We start from the raw sequence: 26,752 nt of genomic DNA on the forward strand, positions 1-26,752 counted from the left end.
TAGAAACTCAGGACTTCTCTGCTTGGTACTGATGATGTTTGGCACTGCTGGCCTGGAATTAAAAAGAGATAAAGACATTTTCACTCATCAGACTTGCAGACTTGATATTCAAGAAAACTAGAGTAATAATTCCTCTCTTCATAAAAATATCTTTATCACAAACACAGCTTCAAAAGCAGAACTGATCCTTCTCTGACACTGCAATTTGAAGGAGAAGGATCATTTCCTCTTGCAGGAAAACTGTGATAACTGAAAAGAGCCAACTGATGAGTTAATTGTGGAGATGCTTAGGATATCACAAAAGCCATTTCAAGCTTACCAAAAAGATTTCTAAGATCTATGAGACCTATTTTTCCATTTCCCTAGCAAGTCTTGCATAAAATCTTATTAAATGCTGGAGAAATAATACAAAATTAAAATAAGCCTTCAAACAAACAACAAGAACCTTTAAATGAGCTATTTGAGTGTGTGCATTACTTTAAAATGCTAATTTAGAGCAACTACTTATACTTGAATTAAAGAATTTGCATTTTACACTGGTTTTGACCACAAGAAACATGGAAATTGAAGATTCTGAGAAGGTTATCTTGAGGGAATAGGAGGATTAGCAAAAAAATATTTTTAAAAGTAATATTGAATATACTTTAACAAGAAGGCTTAAAATTTTATCTCCAAAGCCGAAAACTTTTTCTCTTCCTCTTGTTAATGCTTTGAAATACTGTTTCTAAAAATATTCGCTCCCCATCTGTTTCTGGTTAGGTTTTTCATCTGTGGTATAAAGAGTGAATAATCATGTGTTGCAGCTGTGAAGGAGACCAAATGATGATGCTTCCCTGCCAGAGTACTGTTTGTCTGCCACACAATCCAACTGCTCGGGACACTAGGCAGTCTAGGCAAGCTGAATTATTGCCATTCAGCTGCACATGCAAGCACGGAAGTTCTCTGGCTGTTTTAGACAAAAATACCAAAATGAATATGACTAAATCACAGGTTCTGCAAAATTACAGAGGAGCTACTTTCTCTGAAGGTGGCCAAGTACTGGACAGGCAGATGTGATCAAAAAAGGTCAGGGGGGCTTATTATTTGGAGAGATGACCCATGATTAGGACAAGTTCATTGGAACATTTTGCAGCCCACTGCTCTTAGAGATCATCAATCCTCTTTCAAAGCAAATGTTCATACTACAACTGGATAGTCAACTTATATTTGGCCCTTTGCAGCCTGCTTTAAAAATCCGCTTTATTAGCCACTGAGTGGTTCTTAATCAATTCTTGTGGAAAGATTACTCAGGAAACTATCAGTGAGCTAAATTCAAAATACTAAACTGCACTTACAATATATTAGACTCCCTCTAGCAGTACATCAGAGGCATCAAAGTTAGAAAAATTGCGCTGGCTATACAGATAATATGCTTATAATAATTTACAGTGGTAGCATGTATTTTTAAATTCTACTCAGTCAAAGAGAGTTTTAGACATTTCTAGATGTAAGCTACTACTCACCTGAACCAGACAGAACTGCAGGTAAAGGTGTTATTATTTATTTTCTACCTGAAAGCCCACATTTATTGAGTCCTCTAAACTTCCTAAAAAATGCTTACACACACATCCCAATATATCTGATGGAGGTTTTTGGTCTCCTCCTTCATGAAATTTTATCTCTATACCCTCATTTCAAGATTCATACACGGACAGAGTCTTACAATCCATGTTTGTCTTCACTTATGACTACAACAGGGCTTAGGCTCTGTACATTGCCAGGTTTCTTTTCTTCAGTAAGCCTTTTGCCTTAGTTTATTTGTATCACTTAATTTTTTTGACTTCCTTCCATTTCTTTCTATTTTTTTCCTCCCTCATTTAGATCTCCACAGAACAAAATTCCCTTCATTATCATCGAGCTTAATTCAAACTATATTGACAGCTTCATAACTAGTACATTTATCACATGACAGTTCAATTCAGTGTATTTATACTGTTATTCAAAATTTTCCCTGGACCATAGCTGCACATTGTAAATTCATAGCAAAGACTTCATTGCTGATGACAACACAAAGAGCATTTTTCCTTTAAGAATGCCACGAACAGTATGTTCTCAATGGAAATCCCACACTTGTGTATTTAAAATGTATGGATCACGGATAGAAAAGACTACGGTATGACAAAGAGTGCGGTACCAATTCCAAGATTTTGAATTTATTTCTAATTTATTTTGTGGGTTACCTTGTTATCTCGCCACCTTTTCTTCTTCTAAGAAACACTCAAATCAGATTTACATAGTTTTGCATACCACATACTTAAAACACTAAACATGTAGTGCCTGCAATAAAAATGCTACTGTTATGAACCCACTTATATATTACAGTTAAGTAGATGAAGAGCTTGCTCTTTAAAGCAACTGTGACAGTAGCTAAAACTTCACCAAATTTCACCTTTCTTCTCTAAAATATTTGCACATTGCAATTCAGTTGGCTCAGCTGAGCCTGTGCAATTAGAGAGATCTGTATATAAACCAAATAATCAGTCCTATTCCAAGAGCTAGGTAATGTGGATGTCCTCCAGAGAGCATGGAAACAGCAGTAAGCTGAGATATTCTTTCTCTTTTCCTCACTCATAATTCACCTATGTCTGCCTTAGCTGAGCACCTCACATCAGCGCACAGAGGAACCTGGGTTGGAAGGGATGTTTGGAAGTCACCCCATCCAACCCCCTATTCAAAGTAGGCCTATTAGATCAGGTTTTTCAGGGCAACTTTCTTTCCATTCTGTGTTTCTTTCCATTCTCTCCACTCATCCAGCCACATCCTCCTTCATGCCTTTGGTTCCCCACAGTGTTACTTTTTGCTACTGGGGAGTCAAAGCAGTACGTGAGAATGAGCAGAGCAGTCTATGGACAGCAGGGGAATGAGGATGTGGTGGAGCAGATAAGGGTTAGCAGGAGGTGGAGGAGGAGAAAGAAGGGTGGGAGGAGGTATTGGGGAGACCAAGGTTATGCAAAGGATTGGGGAAGCGGCTTTGTGGTAGGAAGGAATGCAGTTTCTGTGCCTTAAGGGCTCCCTCTGAGCTTCTGTTTTAACTCCCCAGCAGCAGAGCAGCAGTGCTTTAGGTATAAGAAGCCCTTTGACCACTGGTGCCTTTGTGCAGAATGCTTCGATTCCTCTCCCTTATGCAAAGTGAAGAATGTTTGGGTGCTGAGCTGGGCATTTGCGTATACAAATCAGTTTGGGTTCTTTTAGATTTACCTACGTTTCTGAGTTTTGGGTGTCTGCTTTCAGAAACATAATTTTAGATTTCTTCTCTAGATATTCCCTCTTCTCTTTTTTCCCACTCACCCACACTGTGCTTTCCTTTCTCTGCTAACCTGAGCTATCAATTCCCAGCGCTTTGGTGAGCTTTTCTCCATACCTAGATTCAGCCAGTAGATGCCTCCATATTTAGTAGAGTCCAACTGCTTTATTCTCAGTGTCCTTTTTCAACTTTTGCCCAGCTAGTTCATTGCTTCCTCTCAGGCCAACTTTTCTCACAAATGCCTCCAGTCAGCTTCTCTTTATGTGAATGGTTCTCAGTTCCAAATTATTTGTTCAGCCATTTATAGTTTTTCCATCCCACATCCTCTTACAGTTTCAGTCTTATCACCAGTTCTCTTCCCTTTGCCCCATTACTATTCCAGCTCCCCATCTAATGCTCTTGTCCTTCGAGAATCTGTTTTAAATCCCTCCCATATTATCTAGAAAAACCAATGTTCTCCCCCAATCCACGCCCTTCAATCACACATTTTTATTTCCTCCTCCCACTCAAATTGGTGTGATCCCTTCCCTCTCAGAAGTTCCAACTATTTGCCCCCCAACCCTGCTGGTTCTCCCCTTTATGTTGGTATGCCTGAGGGAGATAATGTTTGGAGCACAGGACACAAAGGCTGTTTGCTTTTACTTTAGGTGTCTAGATTAAGTCCAAGTCCCACAAATTAGCAAATTAGCCCTGACATAAATGCATAGAAAACTCTGCTGACCCCTGCATTGGACCTCATTGGACCCAAAAAAAAACTTCTTCAGAGGATGAAATGTAGAAAGTTCTCACTGAGCATATGCAGACTGCATTTTTTCCCCCATAGTCTAGAATATGCAGCAACTCAGGTTGTTTAACATGAAGCCAGTTAAAAGAGCAACCCTGAAATGAAAGCAAGCTGCTGTCAAATATACAGAAAGAACTCGAGCATGGAGTGCAAAGGGTAGGGATACAAAATGGTTGTACAGAAGAAAGCTCAAATAAGCAGGACCAGCATTACCCAAATCTCCTAATCCCTGTAAACTCATGCTCTGTCAGTAAGGTCAAGTGGCTTTGCACTGTACGCACCAGCACTCTGTGATTCAAAAACTCAAAGGAAACAGTGAGGATTAGGTTGGATATTGGGAATAGATTCTTCACCCAGAGGGTGGGTGGGCACTAGAACAGAACTTCTAGGAAAGTCACAGCAGGAGCCTGCCAAAGTTCAAGGAGGTTTGGACAATGCCCTCAGGGACCTGGTGTGGGTACTGGGGTTGTCCTATGCAAAGTCAGGAGCTGGATTTGATGAACCTTGTGGATCCCTTCCAGCTCAGGATATTCCATGATTCTATGAGCACTTCAGTGGACGAGCCCTGCTGGGCCTGTGCCCTGCACTGAGCCACCTCAGCTGTCCCACCATTCCCACCAGTAAATCTGCAAAAACCGAGGCAATTTTACTGCCTTGTCCTCAGAAACTGCAGCGCCACTGAGGAGGTGGTAATTTCATGACACAAAGCAAAAGGCAGAGAAACAAATAAACAGAAATAGATACAAGAAATTAAATGGCATGACAGAAACTACCAGGAAAAGAAGCCCAAAATAGAAAAGTAATATATAGACTTTCTGCCTGGATAGCTAAATTTGGGCAGAGACACAAGCACCTAAATACATAGCCTTTTAATAAGAAGTTGGGTAGTCTTTTTAGAAGGAGGTGCTGTTCACTTTGGCTATAAATAATAAATCCTTGGTTTTCTCTGTATAAGCCATGGTGCAGCTATCCAAAATCACGCAACATGTCACTGCAGGCCATCAATTTCTGTCATATTGAACTTGATTTTTAATTATGTGGTGAAAGACACTGTCTGAAGCAGAGCAATAGTTTTAGAGTAATTCTTCTGACAAGGAAGAATTTTCCCTCTCACTCACTTTTTAAGCACAGGCCCTGAGACATTTATTACATGTTGCTTCACTGTTCTTGTACATTAGTTTCATTTGAATACAGGATGAAACTTCACACACTTGCTAAACAATTGTCTAGTGTTGCAGTGCACTACAAAGTAGTTATCACAATCAACTACACTTCTGTTTTGGGTCAGGGTAGCCATTGAAATTATCCATTTCATTTGCATAGCAGTTTTGTTATTAAAAGTAGTCAAATAATATAATGTAATGTAATGTAATGAAATGAAATGTAATGTTATGTAATATAATATAGAAAATGCTAGAAAAAAGTTTACTATTACAACAATGCTGCCACCTGGTAACCTAATGTGTAATAGCAGAAAAAACATTCGTTTTTCCAAGTCTTGAACATAGCTATATATTTGAAATATTACTTTAAATAACATTAAAGATGACAAAATCTGCAAAGTTATTATTGGATTAGGATCGTTTCCTTGCATCAGATTAAATCCTCATAGCTGTGTTTCATCGTGGGGAAGAAGTGAGACCCAAGCCCTTTGAAAGGTTTCAAGGCAAAGCAAATAGCCAAAGGAAATTTCCTGACTCCCAGTGAAATATCTCAGGCACAGGATAGTAGCCAAATAAATATCATGGTAACTTGTGCTCCACTAGAAACCAGGCAATGGAAAAGAAACAGGCGACATCCTGCTCATCTTCCTCACTCATCCATTAAAAATTGCTTCAAGGGAAGGGGAGGAGGTGTTTGGCCCCAAATCAGGAGGGGTATCAGCAGTGATTCTTGCATGTTCACATTTGTGCTATCAGCCTACTGAGAGAGTCACATGTGAAAGACAGACAGAGTACAGTGACTGATGAGCTTCTTGCACACTGGTCTATTCTGCACTCCATGCCAAAAGATTAAATCATTTAAAAATGAGTTTTTTTACAGGATAGTAAAGCTGGGGGGGGGGGAAATGAAAACCACACCTTTTTTCTTTTTTTTTTTTTAATTATTTTGTCAATACTAGTGGTGGCTAAAATATGCTTAATGTTTGGCCTCCAGAGATTTTCTGGTAAAGCTTAAAACTCAAAATTGATAAAGCATCATGATAATAAAAGAATGATTGTCTACAGTTACTATTTTCCCATATATGAATATGCTAAATAATATGCATATGAATATGCTAAATCTATATAGATATATATTTGACATATATGAATTTTGCTAAATATGTGAACAAATAAGAAGCAATGATTGAAGCATGAAATGGCCATACAAGAATAATTTTCTAGTGAGACTTTCCCCCAGATCTTTTCTATATGATTAAGCAAAATTGAAACTTGTAGTGGTATAAAACAGAACCTTGGAACCATTTTTAAAATGATATTTAAAAGAAGAAGAAAAAAACTTGCTAGTTATCAAGAAACGTATGCTGTGGATCAAGTGGGTGGATGAGGAGGGAGGACTAAAACTATTTAAGTAGTGTCATGCTTTCTACTTGTGACTGCAAATGTCAGTATTGTGTAAGTGTCTCTGCAAAAGAAAGTTCTTTCCTTAAAGTTCACAGTTAGTTCTACAAATACAGTCTTCTGTTGAAGAGCTAAAAAAAGAAACAAGAAAACCAGTTTGTGAGGGGCTGTTGAGCTCTGACCCAATTATGACAAAAACAAAAACTGAAATAAGTATCAAGAATGTAAGCAAGTGCCCACTCAGAGTAAGCAGGAACCGGCACACAGGAGATGTAACCGTCAGATCTAGTTTGCTGCATGTGCTCTAAACTTGGCAGTGTTGGAATTCTTCATGCAATACATGCCTGGAGCCAGAAAATGCTCTGCACGCATGTGCAGCATCACATTGTGCTCTGGTTTATACCACCAGATCAGTGGTAGCCAGCCTTGGGTGGCCTGAGCTCCCTGGCTCCTGGAACTTGGCTATATTTATCCCAGCTGATGTAGCCTGTCAAGTGCCCTGCTGCTGATAAAGTGCCATAGTCGACAACAGGGGGGGATCAAGGGGGAGGAGCAGGATGGGGGCTTCCAACCCGTGGGGCTTTAGGGGGTCTCAAAAGCCCTGCAGTCCCATTCCTGGGTGACTCATTCCCTGCTTTCTAGATACAGCTGGGAGCTCCACCAGAAACAAAGGGAAGATGCCAGAGCCTGTAAAGAAAACAGGTAAGGATCAAAACTGACAGACAAAACTAAGAACAGCCTGACAGGAAAAATGTGAGTAGATTATGTATGCTAGAGAAATTAGATGCCTCAAATGGAAAAATAAGTAGGGAAAAAATTATTTTATTAAGTTTTAAATGCAAGAGATATTGAGTGATCTTGAAGAGAAATCACTAACATATTGATAACCCTCAGCCACAGAATTTTCTCAAGAGACTTTGGATGAGGAAAAAGTAGAGATGAAACACATTTAATTCTCATATGCTTTTAATTTCTCATTTGCTTTCTTAGTCACCTTTAGGACTCTGAAAAAAAAATAAATGAAAGCTTGTAGTCTCTCTCTTGGACAGCTAAATAGTATAAATCTCTCCTGCTTTTATTTTGGGTTTGGGTGTTTTTCCCCCTGACAATTTGTAGAAGTATTATTGGCAAAATTTGATGGTATTTATTGTGAATGAATTCTCTGTGAAAATGAAAGCAAACAGAGCCTGGTCAGAGTTTATTCTTTCTGTTTCTTTTAACCACTGACAATAGAACTCTAGGGAAAAAAGGCAACATTGTACTGTGAAGAATACGTACAATTTCTTTTCCCTTGCCCTCCTTCATCCTTTCCCCTTGAGCCAGAAGATAACTAGCCCTTTTTAGGAAGCCAAGGTCACAGAGCCACAGAGAAAAATGCCAGGAAACTATTTCAAATTTATGAATGATTTAGCTAAAAATCTTCAAATAAGGAATCACTCAGATGGTGCCCACATAGAGGAGGCCTAGAAAGGGGTGCAAGATGCAATGGATCTGGGGTTTGTAGGAGGAAGAGAGCCTGGGAAGAAAAGGAAGAGGCAGCTAACTTCAGGACACCTGCAGAGGAAGATGCCTCAGGAGAACTTTGCATCCACAAGTTTGGAAAAAAAGCTGACAAAAGCTGAATTTATAATTGTTTGTCAAGTGTGAACATGCTCAATAGTCAGGCCTGGAGAAACTTGTACTAAATCTGGGATTCTCCACTTTAGAGCTGTCACTTCATTGATGCCAGTGCATATCCAGGATCACCACTACCTGAATGTACAGTACAAGGTGCACATGTTTTTAGTAATGTGCTGTTTCCAGAGCTAGCCAGTACCAGCAAAGGCCATTATTATTATTATTATTATTAATAATGACCTTTGTGCAATGCAAAGGCCTGAGCAGGATTGGTCTCCTCTTAGTTTGGCCACATAGGAGACTGTCTCAATCTCCTATGGTCACAATAACAAAAGAAGAACTTGCTAAGCACTTTCATTTGACCAAAATATTTGAAATCAGCTACTACTAGAGGCAGACCCATTACACACCCCGAGACTCCCCCATTACAACCTGCCAAGCATCAAAGCATGAGACTCCAGCAAGATTCTTTGTGTTCCTTCTGTGTGATAACCCTAAAGCAACAGTGGTGCCAGCAATCCTTAGATTGTATTACAAATATAACATCATTTCATATTCATAAGGCTGCCTTTTCTAATGAAAGTAGATTTGTATATAAAAAAGAAATATATATTAGATCCTGTAATTGTAGACAAAAACTTGAAAATATAAGCCGCAAAATTTCAGTCATCACCTCAAAAATGAGAAAATTATACTCATATTCTGGTTTTAAAGTCACATGATTTTTAAGTTTTATTGAAATGTTTAATTGTGAATGCAGACAAAAAGAAATACAATAGAGAAGGCAAAATTTGACAGTGTGACACCTTGGCATTATGACTTCTGAGTTCTAATTGTTTAACTGCCTTTAAATTAACATTTTCATTCTCCGTGGGGGAGAGGCAATGTCTCTGTTTGTGAAGATGCCCACTTTTGCTGGCTAATGGTGAAGAGAAATTCTATCCCAACTTATTTCTCCAGAGAAATCTAACAGGTGTCTAACATCACTAGTCCTACACAGTTCTTATGAACAAACCAGACCAAACACTGGGATTATCACAGCAGGGGGAGGAAAAGCTCTTGTTACACACTCTGACCGAGACAGAACCAGTCACATGCCCCACAGATTTTAGAGAGGATCTTCTCAGTCTCCCAGGAGACACTAATCCCTTGGGTTTTCTATTTCATGATGTTTATACAGTTCAAGCCATTTCAAGATGGGATAATGCTGAGCACCATATCAGGATGGCCAAATAACCACTGGGCAATTCATACTTGGATAAATCACAATTCCTGCCTTTCACACACCATGTAGCTATGAAGAGCCCAAAGAAGCCCAGTCTGTATTACTGAAATTTGTGCATCTGGTGTATAGGCAAGAGAAAATTCTTCATGTCAAAGAATGATCAGAGATACTCTGCTTATACCTGTTTAACAGGGCTTTTAACATGTAAAAAGAAACAAACAACAACAACCAAAAACACCCAAAAACCCACAAATAAACAAACAAAAAAAAACCACCCACAAAAACCCCCCAAAAATCCTGCCAAAAAAAACCAAAAATCATTGAATAAACCATTAAACTTAAAATGGTGTCGTGAATTATATTTTCCAACAGACATTCTTTCACTTTCAACTGCCCAATCAAAATACTTCAGGATAAAGCACTTCCCTACTTATTTCAAGAATGCCAAAAGAGCTGTCTTAGCATTCTAGAAAATCTACACCATCCACAAGAGTAACAGAATTTATAAGACCTGTAAGATTTTAGCGTTAGAGTAAAAAATCAAACTTTGAAAAGCACCACTTTTTGCAGGATTCTGTGGCAGAAACTTTATGTTCTTCTCCCTTTGATTTAAACATTTCATAGTGTATCTTTGTTCAAAAGCTCAGTATTTGGAAAATTTTGATCATTTTTTTGTTCTGAAAATTCAGAAATGTTAAAAAAACCCCAACCATTTCCCTAAAAATATTTTATACATTAGGAGGAAATAGTTGACTTTTTAAACACCAAATTTAGTAGATAAATGGGACTTAATGGGAAGTGTGTGCTTTATTATAGCTGGGAAAGGAGAAGTCTGTATTGCTCACCTTCTCTGAAAATCAGGCAGCTTTTACTCACATATTTTATAGACTGGGGAGTCTAGATTTTGCAGTTCTGATTAGGAAATTTCATCAAGAATTTACAAATAACTTGTAAGTACACAGAGGCCTCAATAATAATAATAATAGTAGTAATAATAATAATAGTAATAATTGCATAATGAAGAGTAAACCACATAATTTTAGTTTGAATATGAGATCATTCTTTCACATTTGCAAGCACCTAGCAGAACAAAGTACTGCAACAAACTTCTATGAACCGCAGGAATGCAGAAAACACCCTAAATTCATACAGACAGTTTCCTCTTGTGCTAGTTAAGATTCAAACCAAGCTGAACATTACTATTCCCCTTTTACAACAAGTGTGATGGATGCATAGAGAGAGAGGTGACTGATTAGTGAAACTATTCCTCGCCTGTTGCTCATGCTGCAGGAATTTGCAATCTCAGCTGCTGAAGTAGGCAAGGAATGATAAGATTGAGTCTTTCAATAGCTTCTGGATCATGGAATGATTAAGCTTGTAATTGCAAGAAGCCACTTAGGTCCTGACTGAGGAATGTGCAGCATCTTTATATAGTTCCTCAGAAAGGAATTTACAAGCTCCATTACTGAACTCTGCTTATCCTGAATGGGGCTTTTAACTCAATGGAAGAGCAAATGATATAGAAGCAAAACTAGATGTCAAGTGCAAGCAAAGATCAATTTTCAACATGACATCTTAACAATTTAAAGAATTCCAAAAGCTAACACTGCTTTTGTAATATAATTTAAATATATTGACCAATACATATTTTAACACCAAATACAGAAAATGTGCAATAAGATAACTCAGCTTTGTGGGAGAAACCTGTGATTATTTTGTCTAATTTCACTCATCACAAATTTCTGTTGTAGTTTCTAGCAGCTGCATTCAACCAGATACATTAGATTCTCCTCAAGAATTTATACCTTTAACAGGTTTTATTTCAGAAAGGCAGAAATACCATCTGAAAATGTCATCTAACACATATTCTCCTCTACCACTCTGTGTAGAAAACACATTTCTCACTCACTTTCATTTCACATAGTTCACACATACTTTGAAATTCTAGTATTTCAGGAATAGGTTTTCAGCTGATGCTTGTGACTCTAAGCCAGATTATTTAGGGAATGTTGCTGGCAATTGAAATTATTTTGGTAATTTGAACATTATTTTACGGTAAACCTTACCTCCATTTTTTCTGACAATAAGGAAATAATAATGGCTCTTCTATCTTCTAATACTAATTTTTATTCTTATTAGAGATACAACAGTACTTAGCAGCTACCTACTAACAATTTAATGCTGTACAAAGACAACAGGAACACAGTCTCTGCCTGAAAACACTCATAAAATAAAAGCCCAGCAAAGAGATCAAAAGTTCAACAAGAGAGCAAAGGAAAAAATTATTAGTGCAATAGATAGAAACCCTGGTAGTAGCTTAGCCATTTCTTGGGGTTTGCATAGGAGAGTATGAAAAAGACTTGAATCATAATAGTAAACTTGTTTGATGATGTATGTTAGAAGGACATTGCTTCAAAGCAGGTCAGTAAGTAAAGGAGAAAGCATGAAGGTGCTTGTATCAAGATTTAATAAATGGCAGCAGAATGAAGGCAGAATACTAGTTTTGTTATTTTATTTAGGTGACTATTACAGAAAATTAGTTTTGGAACTCAAATTATTTTATTCTAGTTTAATTTGGCGCAAAGCAAATGTATTTTTTTTCTTCATCCTCCTGATTGAAAGACCTACCAGTAAATTTTCAAAATGCAATCTGATCACAGATCTCCAAACAGAGGTTTTTATTACTGACCAGTTAAGCTGAAACTTGCGTAACATATACAGTGTATGGCTGATGTTACATCTTCAGGTGTTTCAAGAGTTTTAGAGGATACAAGTTCTGGTAGCTGCAGCCTTAACCACCAAAAAGTTTCTGCAAGATAACTGCAGACCACATACAGCTGTTTCCTCTTCTGCCTGGGGTAAAATCTGCTGGTTTATGTTACTCAGAAATTATGTGAGTGTGTTTGCATTATGGAAGCTAGAAGTGATTAGGAAGGCCTGGGTTATGAGAGGTGAAGTGTTGAAAAATGGGTTAGTGCAAAGTGGCCCTAGGCTCATTTTCTTTTATTAGCTTCACAACCCTCTTCTCTCCCTTCATTAAATCCCCACAGCAACACCAACTCCATCCCCAATAAACACACAGAGCACCTTCAACACTTTCTGTCTTCATCAGCACTGGAAACTCACATGGCTCTCTGCTCTCTCCAGAAGTGCCATGGTGTGCCAGTGCTAATGTCACTTTTCTCTCCCCCTGTGTGGCTGGGTTAGAACATACCAGGAATCAGAGAGGTAACACAGTGAGCAGCAGAGGACATCAGGTGGGCCAGCCCTATGGCTCATGGGCACCTGGAGTCTGGATAAACACAGGACAGCGGCTGAGATCTGTCAGTGGCTGACAGACACATTCCACAACATCACACAAGAGGTGTCACAGTCATTGGGTTTTCCACTGCCTCATGGTGGTGGTTATATTCAAGAGTGTTTAGTGTATGGGATGGATATATAGAACTCAGAGTGCGTATCTGGGTAGAAGCCAAACATTGTAGTGAGAGAGATTGTCACATGGGGAATGTGTTTCTGATAAAAGCAGGCAGAAGTGTGGTTCTCGGGACAGACCAGAAGTTTTGGATGGTGGTGTTTAGGAGTATTCCTAATGAGGAAATATCTGAATTACATTGGTGTAACTGCATTAGAAAAAACCTCTGGTCAACTTGGATTTATTTACACGTTACTTAAAGTAGCAGCCACAATGAAGGGCTGGGGAATAACTGAACTCTTTAACCTCTTAAGCAGCCCCTTTTCTTCCCCAAAAGGAAAAAATATGGTATTCTCTTCGCATGCTTGTTCAGCAATCTCTCTTCTGCAGCAAAGTAATTTCCTGTAAAATTTCCAGCCCTACATCTTTAGTTTTCCTTTGCAAAAAGAGCAGTGAAAGATGAAAGAAAAGCTGGATAGAGAGAAGCCACTCCGGACACTGCCCCTGACTGAATCGCAAGTACTGGAAAAATACTCATTTAAAACCTGAGTCTCCTTTACCAGTGAAAAAGTGTGTACACAGCAGCTGTTCTTGTGGGCCTTTGTTCTCATGGGAGATTTTGGGCTTTTCCAATTCTGTACTTACCAGAAATATTCACAATTATCTTAAGTTGGAACTAAAGTGTCTTTTGGCAGGAAAGATGGGAGGGAATAAAAGGAGTCTTACATATAAACTTCTGCACATGTGTTTAGATTTCCTAAAGCCAGAAATGTTATGTAGTGGTAGAGATTTCTCACTGTCTTCTCACCAAAAATTTTGTTCTTGTTGAGTCATCTACAAAGCAAATTTAAGAAACCTAATCACTTTACAGGGCATGCAGCAGATCAGAGAGTTACTTCCAAGTATGCGTGCCATGAAACCCCGACATTGTAGGCTGGAACCTTTACAAATCACTTTGCTGTTAGGTAATTAATATATTTATAGATTCTTTTGTGCTTAAATAGAAGAGTGATGATAATAGCACTCAAAGACTGAAAACATGCCTCTTTGCTGCTTTGTCTATAGAATTGTAGGGAAAGGAGCCAGCCAGCCAGTAGTGAGTGGCTCCCAGAACTGACCTGTCTCCCCGCTGTGCAGCAGCCTAACCATCTTCACAGGTCTTTGGATCCTGCATGCCCAGCCTGCTGTACAGTAACTCTCCTGCCATTATTCAGGATACACTGCACCAATGCACAGCCTGCTGTGTTATTTACAGAAGTGCAGGACGGTATCTAAAGGTGTGCAGCTGGTAACAGGCAGCACGCTGTATGACACTACAGTACCAAGTCCTATATTCTACAAAGCACTAAATTTTTAAGGAACTATTGCACCAGATTAGAAAAAATCTCGATTATAAACATGCAGGAACATTCCACTCCCAGGGGAAATTTTCCACACTTTTAACAGGGAAGGAAAGCATGCAGAAGAATAAAACAGGAGGTTTTTCAAGGCTTTTCTAGGCTCATTGAAAACTAAAATTATGTTTTCATCAGAAATATAAAATGGGGAGGGGGGAAGAAAAATAAATTGAAAATATGTAATTTTGGTTTTTATATAATGAAGAAAAGCAAAATTCAATCTTTACTAAAGTCTAGAAGTGTTTGTAGTTCATATTTTAACTGATGCTTAAGAAGCTTCAAATCCTTTGCAAAACAATGCAAGAAGCATGAATTGTGTTATGGCTAAAGACCAAAGGCCATCAGATGAAATCTTTGCAGATGTAACTCCACTAAGGTCAACTAAATCATGCAGTCTGAAGACATGCTACAGGAGTAGAGATTTTCTAAAAATAATAGATGGTATTTTTAATAATATACCATTTACATGAACTTAAGCACCTGTTTGAACATGAATATAAGCTTTTTCTCCTGAAACATTTTCATGCCATGTTTCTTTCATTTTTATAAAGCAGAACTAAAAGTTCAAAGCTAATTATAACCATTGTTGTGTTGTATGGAAGAGTTCCTGTGACTGCCAGAGGAGTAGAGCCATAGACAATTTGCCACAGAGGTGGCTGATAAAATTAGATGTGATGAAATTACTAGTATTTCATAAAATGTAGTTATACAAGGGTGAGTCAATAGAAAGATGACAGAATGATGCACAAAAAGACATGCAGTGTATGAATCAGAATGTTAATTGCTGGTACTTTTACACATCAACATAGCTCGTGGCAATTAGCAAATGATAACAAATTTCATTAAGACAAAAAACCACGAACTTGAAATGAAAAACTTGGTTCAAAATAAAGATGAAGAAAAATAAATAAATAAATCAGGTTAAAGAAATTAGTAAAACAAGTTACTTTACTAAAACCTAGTCTTAAGAGAGATCAGGATACTCACGGATCAAAATCATAATACATCATTTGTTTACAGTTCTCTATCTGCTGTGCCACTTTGATTGCATATGAAGTAAAACATCATTTGGTTTACACTGGTTCACCCTATATATTAATAATGTCATTAATTCTCCTTATAAGCTTCCTAAGTGTTTCTTCACACATTGAGGAAATATTTAAATCTACACCTTGAAAGTAATTGTTGTAGAGTGTCATGTAGGCAAGTACTTAAACTTTTAATGCTGAAGTAAACTTCTGAATACAAACAAATATTTATATCCTTATAGCTGGAATGAAATTACAATACAAACAACAATTTATATCCTTATAGCTGGAATGAAAGGGTCATCATAGGAATGTGAATTCCTTTCCACTAAAGCCTTCATCAGTCAAAACAGAAGGACTAAAGATGAACCATTAATTCCTTGTGGTCTATTAGGGCACAGGCTACTGCACAAACTGCAGTGTTGTTGAAGAACAGATCCTGATCCTCTGTAACAACTGTATTAAGCAGCTGTTAGGACAAAATTAATAATTCTAGATGAAAGTGCATGGCAAATTAATGTAGACAGCTAGATATGTAAGAATACATTCCATGCCATCTTGTCATCGACCAAAACATTCACTTATGAAAAAACAGAGTTCAATATGGGGAAAAAGAAAGAGGAAGAGAGAAAGTTAGGTGATTTTGCTATCCATTTCACTTTATTTCATGACAATGTGGAGGAGATAAGATATCCCAATGAGACACAGAACCTGATAAACTCAAAGACAATTCCACAACTTCTCTGGGGAAAGTGTTGTAATTTATAACTTGCATGGGCAGGTGGGAGAGAAAGGAGACAGCTGCTGCAGCCACAACAGCTGACTACACCAGATATGCCACAACTGCAAAACAGATTTTAGTGAGCCCTCTCTCTTTTTTTAGTTTCTGCATTTACCAAGAAGCCAAAGACAACAGAGGTGACAGCCGGAAACACAGCTGTGTTTGAAGCAGAGACAGAAAAATCTGGCATCAAGGTGAAATGGCAGAGAGCTGGCACAGAAATTACTGACAGTGAAAAATATGTCATCAAGACAGAAGGCAACAAGCATTCTCTCACAATCAATAATGTAGGAAAAGAAGATGATGTGACATATGCTGTAATAGCTGGAAGTTCCAAGGTCAAATTTGAACTCAAGGTCAAGGAACCAGGTACATAATTTCCTATGCAATTCTGGTTTAATCAGTATTTCCAGTCCCACATGCAACTTTCACAGATAAAGCCCATGGAAATTAGCCTATGTTAACACTGTAAAGTTTCTCTACCAGCAATACATGTTTTGCCCAACTATTTGAAGCTGCTAATTCATATTAAGCTGAGGAATACATTTCCAGTGGCTAAGACATCTCTTTCCAGGTGTCAGAAGTCCACAGAGAAGAGATAATAGGGGAAATGTCAATGTACATCTTCAGAATTCTGTCAAGATTTTACACTTAACTACTGAAAAGCAAAGCAAAGCAAATCTAATCTAACCCTCACCCTGAACTAAACTGAGATGCCTGATCTTAGGACAGGAATTTTCTTATAATTATTTAATTTCAATACAAAATTGTAGCAATTGACAAAATACAAGTTATACTGTAATGTTTCTAGAAGCTCATACATTCCCCAAAATTGTCTCAAAATCTCCTTCTACCAAAAATGCATATTTCAAGAGGGGCTTCAATATGAAGAGTAACCTTTGTATTATTGTGTACCTCCCATTATTACTACCTTTGTACACATTAAAAGACCAGTTACATGGAAGTTTCAAAAAATTTCCCAGGCTTTTCCTGGGAATAAATTTAGAGTCAAACTCCCTGGAATTTTCTCATGAAAAGTATCTGAAGACGCTTAGGATAGATGAAATCACTCATTTCTTGAAACATTTTGACCTTCCAGATCCCTTTTTCCCCTCCAAAATTGTATCCATTTACCACTTCTGGTGTTTGACTTTTTGCTTTTCAACATGGTGAAAAGCCTCAAACTCAGATTGTTTATATCACTTCCTTTTCTTTGCTATCACTGTTCTAGCAACATGATGGGACCTTGTGAGGCCTTCTGGTCAGCTGAAAATAAATGGAGGAATATTTAAAATGCTCCGAGATGTCCTGTTCCATATGCAAAGACAGGGCATGATGGATTATGTGTAAGGGAAAATTCTGGTATGGATTAGGACAACTTGACAGATGTCAGAGCATGCAGAAATATGGTCCTGCTGACTATCTCATCCTGAAAGCAAACTGGGCCATATTGTACTCATCATATTTTCCTCATTGTCTTTCAGGTTAGTTCCATGCAGAGGCTGCTATAGGCAGAATACTTGCAAATAATGCTATGGAGCATAGTGGAGTATGTAATGTCACAGAGTAACTGGATTGTCCATTATTATTTGGAAGCGGCTCCACTACCTACAGAGAAAAAATATCTTTCTGCAACTGATCTATTTCAAGAAATTCTACCTCCCTCCATCTGCTCCAGTTGCTCACTCCTACTCCATTTTCAGACAATTCTGTCTTCTTCATTGTGCCAAATGCATTTGCCTAAGTTGTCTCTGAGGTCATGGTTTAATTGAGAGGATACAAACTTCCATAAGCCAGGGGAAGACATTACGGATGGATTTTTAAAACACTTTCTCCATATTGCTTACTAGCAGTGTTTAGAGCTTTTTCCAAGCTGCACACAATGGGCTTGGTAACATTACATTCCAACAGCATCGTTAAACAAAATCTCCTGAATAAGCAAACTGTTTACAAATGTAATAATTACATCATTTTCATTACTTTTTCTGTTTAGAAACTGACATCTTTGTGTTTGCTTGTCCAAGAGCTTTGGTAGTAACTTTAGTTTACTGACATTTGCAACAAATAATAGCATTATTCATTGCCTGACAAGTTTATACACATCAAGACTATAGAATTTTAAAAACCAGGCATCAGTTCTTTCTGAGCTCATCAAAAGAAAAAACCTCATCATCCAGCTTCAGTGAGCCCCTTCTGCTTCCAGCACATCCTCTAAGCTCTAGGAAACAACAGTTAATTTCTCTGCATTTCCTAAAATATATTAAAGGCTGTTCTTTTGCAAAATTTCTTCAAAAGGAAAGAGGAAATAGACTTTCTCTAATCTTGGCTTACATTCATTTCCAGAAAAGAGTGAGACAGTCACTCCTGCAGAAGCTGCTCCAGCCCCAGCTGCCTCAGAGTCACCTGCTCCACTAGCAGAAAGCAGCCAAAACACAGAAGGTAATAGAGAATTAACATTGACATCAAGTCTGGTTTATTTGCAGAAGGGAAGAACATCCACAGGGACTCCTTAATGTGAGATTGGGACAGTAGGTGAAAGCAGATCATAAAGAATAAGGCATCTCAGAGGCAGAAGAAATCTACTGAGAAATTTTTAAATTAAGTAGTTCATATGTATTTTGATGCCAAAAAAATCTAAATAGTAATTATGATGTTTATTTCAGTTTCATCTGCTGAGACACACCCAGAAGAACCTGTGGACCCCATTGGGCTCTTTGTGGCACGACCACAGGATGGAGAAGTTACTGTTGGTGAGTGCATGTTGGTCAAGTGAAGTTTGTAAACTCTACCTGTTGCTTGACTATCATTAGCTCTCCAAGTACAGGGCGACAGCAGTGATACAACAGATAAACATAATTCATAATCTTTAATCTGCTTCTCCTACCAGGTGGAAACATCACATTCACTGCCAAAGTAGCAGGTGAGAGCCTGCTGAAGAAGCCATCAGTGAAATGGTTCAAAGGAAAGTGGATGGACCTGGGAAGCAAAGTGGGGAAACATCTCCAGCTACATGACAGTTATGATCGAAATACCAAGGTACAATTGGCAGAATAGAGTTCTCAGTCTTCCAGGTGCTAATCTTTAATCTGAGGACAATAAAAACTAAAATTGGAGTGGTTTGATGTTAAGGTGGCCAAAGCCACACACAAGGCTACACTTATCCATAGAAGTCTGTGTTTTGACCACACAGACAAGAGACAAACTCTACATACTCTTGCAAACCTTATCTGTGGTGAAATGAGAAAACATCTGGAGGACTGGGGGAGTAGTTTTGCACTTTCTACTGCAGTATTTCCTTCATCTTCCTTCAAGAAACTTGGTATATTTAAGAGAAAACAATCAGACAGCTATTTAAGCATAGTCTATCTGGGTCTTAATAGGTCAATCATTCTGCTATTAGTGCTGGAATTCGTTGCTACCTTGCATTGTCTAGACTGCTTTAAGTAGCTGAGTAAGACCCATTTTTTACCAGAAATTTGTCCAAAGGCACCTGAGCAGGAACAAGAGTCTGTACCACGACTTTGCTTCCTCTGTGGTACATGAACCACTACCACCCTCTCCTGGAGGGAACTGCACAGACTGGCTCACATGAGCCACTCCTTTTCCTGAATTTTGGCATCTTCTGCATACGTTCTGGGAAGAGGCTAAAACTGCTTAGTGAAAGCATTACTCCTGTTTCCAGTGCACATGGAATTAGTGTATGCCCCAGCACAGTTTGCTAATACACCTTTTTAGCCTCAAGAATACCTGTACTGACAGCACTCTTCAGCTGTTTCTACTGAATTGGGAATTATAGATAATTTTTTGTTACAGTAATGAGTTGGACACTCACAAGGTTCTTAGTTCTAAAAGGACACAAGGACATAGTTAATCCTTTGTCTATTTCTCTCCATGTATTCCCTCTCTCAGGTTTCACCATTTCATTTTCTAATTTAATTATTGTATCATTGGCGTCTCTTCTAGGTGTACACCTTTGAAATGGAAATCATAGAAGCAAACATGACTTTTGCAGGAGGGTACAGGTGTGAGGTGTCTACCAAGGACAAGTTTGATAGCTCTAATTTCAGCCTGACAGTCAACGGTAAAGTGAATTCCTTCCATCTCTTTTTTTTCTTCCTGCCCCTGTATTTTTTTCTCTGTCCACCAACAATTCTTTCTGGTACATAATGGTTACTAGACAAGCACAAATCTGAAGTATAGACCTGAAGATCTAGAGAGGAGAATGGAATTGACATCATTAGAAATACCACTTGGTTGTCACTCTGGTCAGAGTACTGCAATGCTCTTAAAGAAAGCACACACAAAGATGCAAAACTGCCCACTTTTCTCTGGCTTTATTCTGATTTCAGATTCATTCTTTCATTAAGTTCAATTCCACTAGAATAGAAGATAAGTTCATTCTTATTTTGGCAAAAGTTCAGTACTAAAAATGGCTATTTGAAAAAGATAGATTTAGACAGGTGACACTATTGTCAATTCCTTTTTCCTTCCTATATAAATAAATTCAACTCATACAGAAGCACCTTGTGAGATAAAATTGCTTTAAGAGCAGATGACTCATTTTACTTAATGCATGGTGCCACCCTCACAAGTGCTATACTGAAAAGTTTATAAAAATTAAAAAGGAAGTACATTTCAACATCAATTTGGCCTTGACTGTGGAAAAGTTTAAGTAAAAGAGTATAAGCATGGACTGACTGAAAGAACTGAATGTTTGGACCATTTCTGGTTTCAGCAATTCTGTTGAAGGGGCTGCAACACTAACTTCTGTCCAGCTACCACTGAACCTAATGTAAAGACAAAAGTTTATTAAGTTATTTGATCAGCAGTGTTAATTTTTGTAGTTTCACTAGATAGGACTCATAAGACTTAGGAGCAGCAACTGCGAACAGTTTTTCTCCCAGCAGTAGCAGCACACCAATTTATACTGAGAATGTAATAAAATTCTCCCTATGAAACATCCTCAATTAGGTTTCTGTACCTCTCTACATAGTTCCAGGAATTATCTCTGCTGTCAGAGGACAGATTATAATTTATTATTAATAATAGTATTCAGTTGATGTCCAGTCATATTCTCATTAGGGTTTAAATACCCTGTGAAGACACTATTGAAATTAAAATTTTGCAGCAGGAGAACTGACAAGCAAGAGATAAGATAGTCCATCAGGCTCCAGGTTATTATGAAACATGAGTTAATCACAATTTACAATATAAGAATTTCTTTCTAAAAATGTCAGCAAAGGAAAACTTTAAAAATAGCTGCGTATTTTTACATTTTGTTGACTTGCTTTCCCATTGTTCTTCATTACTTTTTGTCACATCAGAAGCGCCTGTAAGTGGAGACTTGGACATCCGAGCTGCCTTCCGCCGCACGTGAGTACACACAGCAGAAACCTGTCTAGATCAGGCTACACATCCTTGTGGAACTCATCACTTTCCCAGATAAAACTAGCTAAAAGCAAAGCTGTTGGACAAACAAACACAAAGATACAGATGTCTACTAAGAAAATATTTCTACTATTAATATACTATACAACTCCTGGAAATCACCTAAGAGAGTTTGGACTTTGTACTGGTGTAATAATTATGCTTGCCTTCAATTAGGAAATCCATAATGTGTATAATTGTAACAAGAACTTCAGCACCTTTTTCCAGGCCTGTAAAGAGCATTCCAGATATAGACCAATAGAGATGGAAGAGATACTGTGTGATGTTGGTCTTGATTTTGTCTGGCTTACATGTATCTTAGTACAAAGATTTGCATTTGCCAAATGAGCAGAGTGGAGTTCGGTGTGAGCTCTGTAAGCAGCATAAGACTGAGAACATTCCTGCAAGCATTTTGATTGTATCTGTTTCCATGTTCTATACCTATATTAGCTGAATGAAATAAATGACATTGTGAATGGTGAAAACTCAGGTATATGTAGTCTTAGATGATGTTGAAAAGGCAAATGTTGCCCCATCTTTAATACTTTCTGATGTCTCTCTTAATGGAATAATGTTCCCTTCTATTAGTGAGATTCACAAAATTGGTTGGATTTTTTCTAGTGTTAGACATTAATATGTGCTCCCTTTTTCCTTCATGCAATAATAAATAAGTTTCTATTTTAGTTTTTATATGTATTTTTGAAAAGTTTTGGTCTTGCTAGACCAAGAATATTTTGACATCTCTTTCTCTATAGGACAGAAATCATCCATGGCAACTCTTCGAGTATTTCTCTATAAGTCCTATTTTTATATGAGAAATTTTCTAACATTTATCCCAAAGAATTAAACAAGGCTAGCAGAATTTGTCTACAGTTAAGTCCATCTGTAGGTAGCTCACCAGCCTCACTGTAAAATGGTGGCCACTCAGTACCTAAGTGCATTGTGTTATTTCACTGCAGTGAAACAAGAGCTTCTCTTCTTGTTAACACAATTAAAAGAATTCCAAATCAGTTTGAAGGGAGTGCAGTGTGAGCAGCTTCAGGCTGTTCAGATTGTCAGTTTCTCCTGCAAGAATGAAGCCAGATTTTGGATTGAACTGTTTAAATCTGAAGCTTTGTCTTTGATACCCTCACTCAGGAGCCTAGCAGGAGGGGGGAGACGGATGACTTCAGCCTTTCTCAGGTAGTCACTGACTGTGTCAGCAGACAAAGTTAAGTCTTACAATGAACTGTCTCTCTCTGCTTAGGAAAAGAAAAAAAACAAGCCCAATAATTAAGATGCAGCTTAAATTTCAAATAAATCACCGTTTATAATGTGTAGTATTTATATGAGATTAATACATATGAATATGAATAATGTAAGACAAAAAAAGAAAAATTAAAAAGACAAAACATAAGAATATAAAAGTATAGATAAAAACAGATAAATAAAAGAGTAGTTTGGTAGTTCAGTGAGAGGCAGATTCATCTAAAGAAAACATGCATGTGTTTGGCAAGTGACATCTTCTCACCTTTGTCAGAAGAAAAAAAGTAACTTTAAATTATATGCATGTCTGCCCTCTCTGTTTTACATGTTTTCCTCTCTACTGAGCACATTTTGACTAAAATTGCTGTTGCTCACAGAAATGTATCAACACAACTGAAAATCTGTTGTTTCTTGGCACACTCCTTATCATATCATCATTAAATGTTTCACTCCATGCCTTTTGCTCCTAATGTTTTCTACTATAGCAAGAACAGGAGTTCTGAGATTAGACTTAACTATATGCATGTTAAAGCAATTATTAGGGTCTTATTCTTCAAAAAAGCTAAACCTTGATTGCTGGTCTTTCCTGAATCTTTAACTACCACTTGTGAAACAATAAGGCGAATAGTTATTCTGCTAGCTGTAGACCTGCTTTACTGAATATTTGATCACAGGAAATCCTTTCCAAAACTGGGATTACCATAGTTATTTTTATGTACATTTTATGCCTGCAAACACATAAATTCTTGTGAAAGTAGGGCCAAAACCACGCTTCTCTGTTTGAGCCTGATACCCAGGAAATTATCCTTTCCAGTACTGTACTATTCTGAAAGTAATCCAAGATGTAAAGCCAGTATTTTCTTAAAGAAAAGATCTCTTCTCATAGCATATTTCTAACTACACCGACTCTCAATTGTTATTTAACCTTATATTGTCCAGCAGCACAAAAACTTTGCACTTGTATCTGTTTCATTTTTTTAACAGTACTGTTAAAATGCCCATCATTTTTCTGTTGAGGCTGTTTTCTTATTTCTAAAAATTCTTGTTCCTGCAATACTGAGTTTTCCCAACACTTTGATTTACATTCCAAAGATGGACTGGTTTTTTCTGAAGCAACTAGGACTGTGTGAGGACAGTGGCAGCATTATGGTCTATAACTACCACCAGTACAACTGGAAAGAAATATTCTGCTTATGAAACAATAATTAAATGCAAGGTGTTGCTTCTGGAAGAATATTAATGCTGTGGTGTGGAATCACCAGATTCTTTCACTCAAGACAACAGAGATGTTAAAGAGCAGCTGGTCATTGATGATAGTAGACTGGCTGCAATGAGGAAAATACATTTGGGATTTCTAAATCCTGTCTGAATGCAAAAGCCTTTTTTTAGGAATTAAATCTAATGAAGTGATTTTAGTGACTTTATGGTGTTTCCAGAGTAGGTCAGTATTACAAATGTTCAGAAGCACAGCTAAAACCCACGGGATTCAGAACACCAAAAATAACATTGTGCATTCCATCTGAGTTCACCATGTGCACTGGGCAGGACTACACATCAAAAAACTCCTGCCTGGGGCTCCTTGTTTTCACAGACCAACTCCCCACAACATTGCTTGTCATGATGCTTGTTGAGCAAAGGCATATTGAACTGAAAGGCAGATCACAGAATTCCTCCTTCAACTCTCCCAGGCACCAATGATGTGGCACTTTTTTTCCAGTGTAATGAATTCTGGTAACACAAACAGCCTCAAGAAACAATTACAGCTGGGATAATGCTAAGGATAGAACCAGTGATTTTAGATTGTGAGGCATTCCACACAAAGCTTGATTAAATACTGCCCCAACTGTAAACAATATCCACAGTCCTGAAAGACAGAGGAAAGAGGGAAGCTTCTGCAACACCTCTGTGATAATGAATACATTCCAAATCAATATGATGACAAAATTAATACCCTGTACCACTTCATGCACAATTGGCACAGAAAAAATACAATTTCATAACATTTATTTTTAAACCTAAATGCAAATTAATATGAACACAGAGCCTACTTAAGTCACTTTCCATGTCAATGCACATTCTAATTAATTATAAACCCATCTACTACTCCCCTACAAAAATATGTCATCTATATTATGTTATAGTCTCACAAGCTATTCTCATTTCCTTCTGAAACTAATTATGGCTTTCTATTACTGTACAGTACTGAAGGACATGATGATGGGGCAGAGTTTAATTTCAGCTCCCTACTGAAAAAAAGGTGAGTAAAAAGAATCCATAGACTTAGAGAAATAAGGCTTCTGTTGAACAACTCTGAAACACCAGAACTGGAATAAGTGCAAGTTTCACAAACTCAGAACCCTTGTCATTTTCCTAAAGTAGCTCTGAATGGAAAAAGCATGACAGGTAATTATGGCTACTTCCAGAACCACACAGCATTTGCTGCATTTCTGCTAGGTTTATACAGGAGAAAAAAAAAAGGGGGGGGGAAGTCTTTCCCAAGATGGAAAAGGCCAGGACTTGAGTGATTACATATTTCCAGCAGCTCTTTTCATGGGGGAAAGGGGGGATTAAAAATACCTATTTATAATGCTGCCTTATTAAGAACCAAGATTTTTTATTAGATACCTAAATATAACTATTACACTGTTTAACTATTATTATCTATTATATAGATATTCTTTGTTGCATAAATATGACAAATATGTTTTACTCTTCTAGTTGTAATTTGTATTTCTTTCTGTTACTTTTACTTTCACTATTTTTTTTGCTGTAATTTCTTCTCTAATTCCCATCTTTCCTTGATGTCTCTGTTTTCATAACCTGTTTACTTACGCTCTTTTCTTTTTACCAAACTCTTAATCTGAATGTTTTGGATTCCACTGTTGCCAACAGAGAGTAAGCTTTCTATTTAATTGTATTATAAATGCATGGGTCAGACTGAATATAAGAACAATTTGGTTTGAAATAATGCATGCATCTTTGTCTTCTTTACATGTAGAACTTGACAAAAATTGCATAGCATGAAAGAAAATTATTGACTGCTAATTTCTGAGACAGAAATTCTTTTAAACAATTTTAGGGTTAAAATTAAGACAATTTCAGGGTTAAAATTAAGACAATTTCGTACAATGTATTTCTCTGAATGTCATTTGGCTTTTACCGTCACTTTCTTTCATGCAACCAGTTCTAAAATTCCCTTGAATTTCCAGATTTTCTCAATAACCTGCTGCTTTGTATTCCTGTTGACACAGTATTTAGAATCAGAAAAATCATTTGCATAATATTGTTGCCTATCAAATAGGTGATGAAGTTTTGCTTGCTTTTTCTGTTCACTGACCACTCACTCTGTCTTTCCAGCACCTGAAACTACTATAAAAACTGTCACTTAGATTCATGTTTTGCAAGTCTAAACTTTCTTATTTTAAGTTTTCACAATCAGCTACTTGGATGAGTGTTGTTGTGAATCTGTGTTCAGTCTCTGCTCAGGCAGTGGTATCACTATTTATAAAAAGTGTTTTATCCTCACAAAGAGTACAGGATCATGCTGACAGATGAAGTAACTTCCTACAGAAGGCAATAAAGCCACAATAGGCTCAGGTATCTCACCCAAACTTCAGTGGGGCAAACAAGGCCACATGCTGCACAAACCCCTGTGTCACACTCCATGCAGGGTGTCTCTATAGGTGAATCCTAGCTTTGCAGTAACACCAAAAGCAGAACACTCCAGGGGGACAGGCAGATCAGACAGAAAAGACACCTATCGAACTTTCTATAGCTGACATTGATAACTTTCTATAGCTGACATTGAGTTTCTTGTTCCAGCATGAACTCAAATTGTCGTAAACACACTCTGGTTTCCATAGAAGATGTAAGGCATAAAGCAATTGCCTATCTTCTTTATAAAATTTTAAATAAATGAAAACCAGAATGAAAATATTTCCATAATTTCAGACAGGATCTCCAGCTGGAGTGAGGTGCTGAGTAGT

The 26,752-nt window shown here is 37.6% G+C and overlaps 1 protein-coding gene across 3 annotated transcripts in view; it reads left to right on the forward strand.

Moving 5' to 3' along the window:
* Positions 1 to 7,224: 7,224 nt before the first annotated feature.
* MYBPC3 (myosin binding protein C, cardiac) overlaps positions 7,225 to 26,752 on the forward strand; it is a 62,074-nt gene continuing 42,546 nt past the window's right edge. Inside the window, exons 1-10 of one of the 3 annotated variants that reach the window (XM_030950071.1) lie at positions 7,225 to 7,333; positions 16,197 to 16,463; positions 18,438 to 18,533; positions 18,758 to 18,844; positions 18,982 to 19,130; positions 20,058 to 20,175; positions 21,419 to 21,467; positions 22,659 to 22,703; positions 24,967 to 25,023; positions 25,659 to 25,661. In XM_030950071.1, coding sequence (XP_030805931.1) covers positions 7,309 to 7,333; positions 16,197 to 16,463; positions 18,438 to 18,533; positions 18,758 to 18,844; positions 18,982 to 19,130; positions 20,058 to 20,175; positions 21,419 to 21,467; positions 22,659 to 22,703; positions 24,967 to 25,023; positions 25,659 to 25,661 — 896 coding nt within the window. In that variant the 5' untranslated portion in view covers positions 7,225 to 7,308. The remainder of the gene's footprint in view (positions 7,334 to 16,196; positions 16,464 to 18,437; positions 18,534 to 18,757; positions 18,845 to 18,981; positions 19,131 to 20,057; positions 20,176 to 21,418; positions 21,468 to 22,658; positions 22,704 to 24,966; positions 25,024 to 25,658; positions 25,662 to 26,752) is intronic. The other 2 variants (XM_030950069.1, XM_030950070.1) reach the window with 2 other exon arrangements.

This window comes from Camarhynchus parvulus, chromosome 5 (assembly GCF_901933205.1).
Source record: "Camarhynchus parvulus chromosome 5, STF_HiC, whole genome shotgun sequence".
Classification (NCBI taxonomy): Eukaryota; Metazoa; Chordata; class Aves; order Passeriformes; family Thraupidae; genus Camarhynchus; species Camarhynchus parvulus.